General features: G+C 53.9%; 2 protein-coding genes across 2 annotated transcripts in view; both read right to left on the reverse strand.

Moving 5' to 3' along the window:
• Window positions 1-4,193, reverse strand: part of LOC108800592 (hyaluronidase-2-like) — a 44,878-nt gene that overhangs the window by 13,767 nt on the left and 26,918 nt on the right. The window lies entirely within an intron of this gene.
• On the reverse strand, window positions 542-3,691 carry LOC108800585 (hyaluronidase-2-like). The gene is made up of 3 exons (XM_018572566.1): window positions 2,761-3,691; window positions 1,862-1,951; window positions 542-961 (listed from the first exon to the last, which is right to left on the reverse strand). The coding sequence occupies exons 1-3, from the start codon at window positions 3,688-3,690 to the stop codon at window positions 542-544; spliced, it is 1,440 nt and encodes a 479-aa protein (XP_018428068.1). The 5' UTR covers window position 3,691.

Below are 4,193 nucleotides of genomic sequence, written 5' to 3' on the forward strand. Positions count from 1 at the left end.
GGGGTGCCGGAGGTGAGGGGCACAATGTCAGACTTCCTGTGCGTCTTACCGCTGTTAACGTAATAGAAATTTTAATGAACTGTACGTGCGTATGCGCGCGCAAAACACGCGGATATGCGCGTAAATAATCAGAAATACGCTGCCCGGGATTCTTCATATTAAATGTTTTATTTGTCAGACAAAAGATTGTGAAGATTGTGTGGTGCCGGAGGTGAGGGGCACAATGTCAGACTTCCTGTGCGTCTTACCGCTGTTAACCCTTCGTCTGCCAGACCGGGGCAGATAGGACTGCAGCGATTGTTAACAAGGCACAGAATCATATTGTCCAGTTCTAGAATTGGGGGGCTCCGAGGTGACCCACTCACCCTTTTACCCCCTATGTTGGGGGGCGGGGCATCATCAGGTCCTGGAGGTAGGAATACACAGAGCCAACCCATCCCAGACAGTCTAGTAAAATATAACGTTCTCACTCTCTTGGAAAGTGTTTGCCCCCCCCCCCCCCCCCGCCCCCCGCGCGGGGCCCCGGCCCCCCCCAACAATACTAAAAGCTTGTCCCCACCTGTAGCAGAATCCAGAGGCAAGCCATTAGTAACCACACCCGTCCGTGGCCCGTGGGGGGCGCTGCGGTAGGCACAGGTTCCGGGGAAATGTTGCAGCCGTTCCCGCTCTCGCCCAAATAACACTGACAGCGAAACTGTGAACGCAGAGCGCCGACGTCCCCCTCCGATAGCTGGCCCTGCGCCCACATAGGGACGGGCTCGTTGAACCCTGGAAGTGCCGTCACGATGCGGAAGTTGGCCGGGTTGAGGTGTAGAAAGGCGTCGGTGACGTTTTCTTTGCGCAGGCAGCGTCCGTTCCCACCGCAGAGCGCCTGGCTGCAGAGAGAGGCGGCGGTGGTGACATTCACTATATATCGGCCCAAAACCTGATCCACATACGTCTTCATCGTCTGGCAGGTCTCCTGGGGGGAGGGGGAGGGGTTAGGCATGTTTTTGTATGTTCCAAAGAGCAGAAAATGTCATTCACACGAAACTAGGTCCTCTGACATTAGACACAATGCAAATGGGGATTTAGCCAACAAGCCTAATTTCCCCCCCAAAACCACAAACTCTTATAACCTCTGTGAATAGCGGAGGTGCACACCGGTGAATGGTCGGTGAATACTGGCCAATGTGCCCATTTTATGGGGCTCGGACCTTCCCCGTTACCAAAATCACTAAACAATGAGGGGAAGAGAGGCTGTGACTGCAGAAGGGCCTCCAAGGGCCCATCTTGACATGTCCAAATGGCTTGGGTGAGGGGGAGGAGGGGCTACAGAGGTTTGGTGGTTAGGTGCAGCGGTTGGGCTCGTAGGACAGAGGAGGTGTTATAGCAGCTGGGGGATTAGGTGCAGGGAAGGGGTTATAGGTAATGAAATGAGTTCGGGTGGTTAGGGGCAGGGAAGGGGTTTTTAAGAGTTGGGTGTGATTAAGTGTGGGGGAGGGGTTATGGAAGTTGGGGCAATTATGTGAGGGGAGGAGATAAGGGACTTGGTGTGGAGGAGTAGTTATAGGTTTCAGGTGGTTAGGGATGGGTGAGGGGTTTATAGGATTTGGGGGGTCAGTTCAGGGGTTATGAGGGTGGTGAGTTTTAGGTACAGGAGGTAATGGGGGGGAGCTGCAGGTAGAGTTATACCGCCTGGTGATATTAGGGTAGCGGTAGGTTCGGGGTTTGGCTCTGACTCCCCAACTTGCTCTCCCTACATATAAAAATCGTTATTTTTTCTTATTTTGTTGGTTGATATTTTGATGTAAATGGAATGAGGAGAGCCGGCCGGATCAGAACACACAGCACAGGTCCCGGCATTAGTAAGGACGCTCACCTCGTTCTTGGCGTAGTCTGTATCACCCCAAAATATCACCCCGGCTGCCCCCTGTGCTGCGCTCTCTCCGATGGTGGAGATCAGATCCATCTGAAGGTAAAAAAAGCAAAATAATTAAAATACAGAAAAATATAAAACCAAACGCATCGTAGAAGCCGCCCCGACCGCCATCATCATCAACATGGGGGACATCACAAGATGTATGAGACGGCCGGGTATACACCATAGAGAGGGCTGCAGTGCTGAGTTCCCGGGTCTGTACACCCGCTGTGCCCATTATGAGGGGCTCCCCCCATCCCTGTGCTGAGTTCCCGGGTCTGTACCCCCGCTGTGCCCATTATGAGGGGCTCCCCCCATCCCTGTGCTGAGTTCCCGGGTCTGTACCCCCGCTGTGCCCATTATGAGGGGCTCCCCCCATCCCTGTGCTGAGTTCCCGGGTCTGTACCCCCGCTGTGCCCATTATGAGGGGCTCCCCCCATCCCTGTGCTGAGTTCCCGGGTCTGTACCCCCGCTGTGCCCATTATGAGGGGCTCCCCCCATCCCTGTGCTGAGTTCCCGGGTCTGTACCCCCGCTGTGCCCATTATGAGGGGCTCCCCCCATCCCTGTGCTGAGTTCCCGGGTCTGTACCCCCGCTGTGCCCATTATGAGGGGCTCCCCCCATCCCTGTGCTGAGTTCCCGGGTCTGTACCCCCGCTGTGCCCATTATGAGGGGCTCCCCCCATCCCTGTGCTGAGTTCCCGGGTCTGTACCCCCGCTGTGCCCATTATGAGGGTTCATGGATATATTAAAACTCCTTAAATGGGATATTTATCAGATGAAACCTCAAACAGAACCCGCCATTAAAATTCCCTCGTGACCATTTTATGATGTTTGGATTCTCCTCGTCGGGTCGTCTCACCTGGGAGAGAAGGTCGAGGTTTTCTTTGTAGGTGGGTCTTGTGTACACGAGGACGGGGAGCGAGTATCCCGTGTGCTGTAGAGCGATCCTCATCGCCTCTTTCAGCCGGTAGTGAACGAATTTGCGCCCGTTCACAGAAGAGTTGAGAGAGGGGGTCAGGTAGATGGACGGGTAAAGGGCGGTACTCTCCTCCCACATCCACCATAGCTGGTCATTGCGTGACATCTCCACGTCGGGGCACTTGCCGGTGTAATTGTCCCAGTTGGTCTGGTAGTCGTGGTTGTAGCAGTCCGGGAACAGGTAATACCCCCAGAGCTGGCGGGGGCGAGATCTTTTGGCCTGCTGGAGTGTCTCCACCATGAACTCGCGGGCGGAGTTTTCAAATTCAGACTTAGCTTCTACGTTCACGTCATTGGCGGTCCAGTTGGGATGACGAAAGGCCACCAGTTGCCGTGAAGCTTGCCTGTATATGTCCTTATCATCCCAGTTCCGTAGCCAGGTCGGCCTCCAGTCCTCCCAGTCAATGATCGCCAATCCGTCTTTATTGGTGAATGGAATGTATTTGTTGATTCCGTCCACCATCTGGAGCAGGTGAGCCCGCAGACTGGCGTTTTGGGGTACGCCCCCATTGACGGATACATTGTGCTCGTCGTAGTACGGGTAGAGTCCTAGCCGCTCCTTGTAGAAGATGGTGGCATTCTGGTCCACCAACTCCTCGCTGGGGGAGGCGCTCAGGTCAAAGAGTCGCAGGTCAAGAGACACATTGAAACGTATTGAGCAGCTATGGGTGGGGGCGGCCCAGGCCACCAGGAAAGGGCGACCGCGAAATAAAGGGGCGATGGTGGGCTTGTCTGTCCCAATGATGGTCGTGTGGCCATGAGCCACAATGATGGACCACAGGACACAGGAGAGGCCGAAACGGGGCGTCATCGGGAAAAGTCCGGAACGGAGATTAAAATGTCCTACAGAGGCGCCGAAAAAGAGAGAAATGGAAATTATAATCCACAAATGACCAGAAATGCCCCAATATTCAATGTACCCCACCCCCACCCCACCTCAGCACCAGATTCCTGCAACACTTCACTTCAACCAAACTTCAAACTGACCCTAAAACTATTAACACTCATCCCAAAAACTGAGCCCAACACTTAGTACCCTGAAACCAAAAAGGTCTGTTATACATTCACCTGTAGCTGGCCAACAAATACAGCAGGTGGAGGGTTAAACAAGCCGTATACCGGGGACAGGGCGCTGATAATGATCGACTTCCGATAGTGAAAACCTTCTTCCTAATAGGAGGAAAACCTGTTTCTGTAAATCTTAGAGCTCCGGCTTTAATGTGTTCATCACTCATGTAAAGTCCATGTAACCCTCCCCTCCCCCCAGGTGACAACGCTGCTCCTCCATTGATACAGTGCAGTGAGCTAGCGTTG

The sequence above is a fragment of the Nanorana parkeri genome, unplaced genomic scaffold (assembly GCF_000935625.1).
Source record: "Nanorana parkeri isolate BGI_ZX_2015 unplaced genomic scaffold, ASM93562v1 scaffold2073, whole genome shotgun sequence".
Taxonomy (NCBI): Eukaryota; Metazoa; Chordata; class Amphibia; order Anura; family Dicroglossidae; genus Nanorana; species Nanorana parkeri.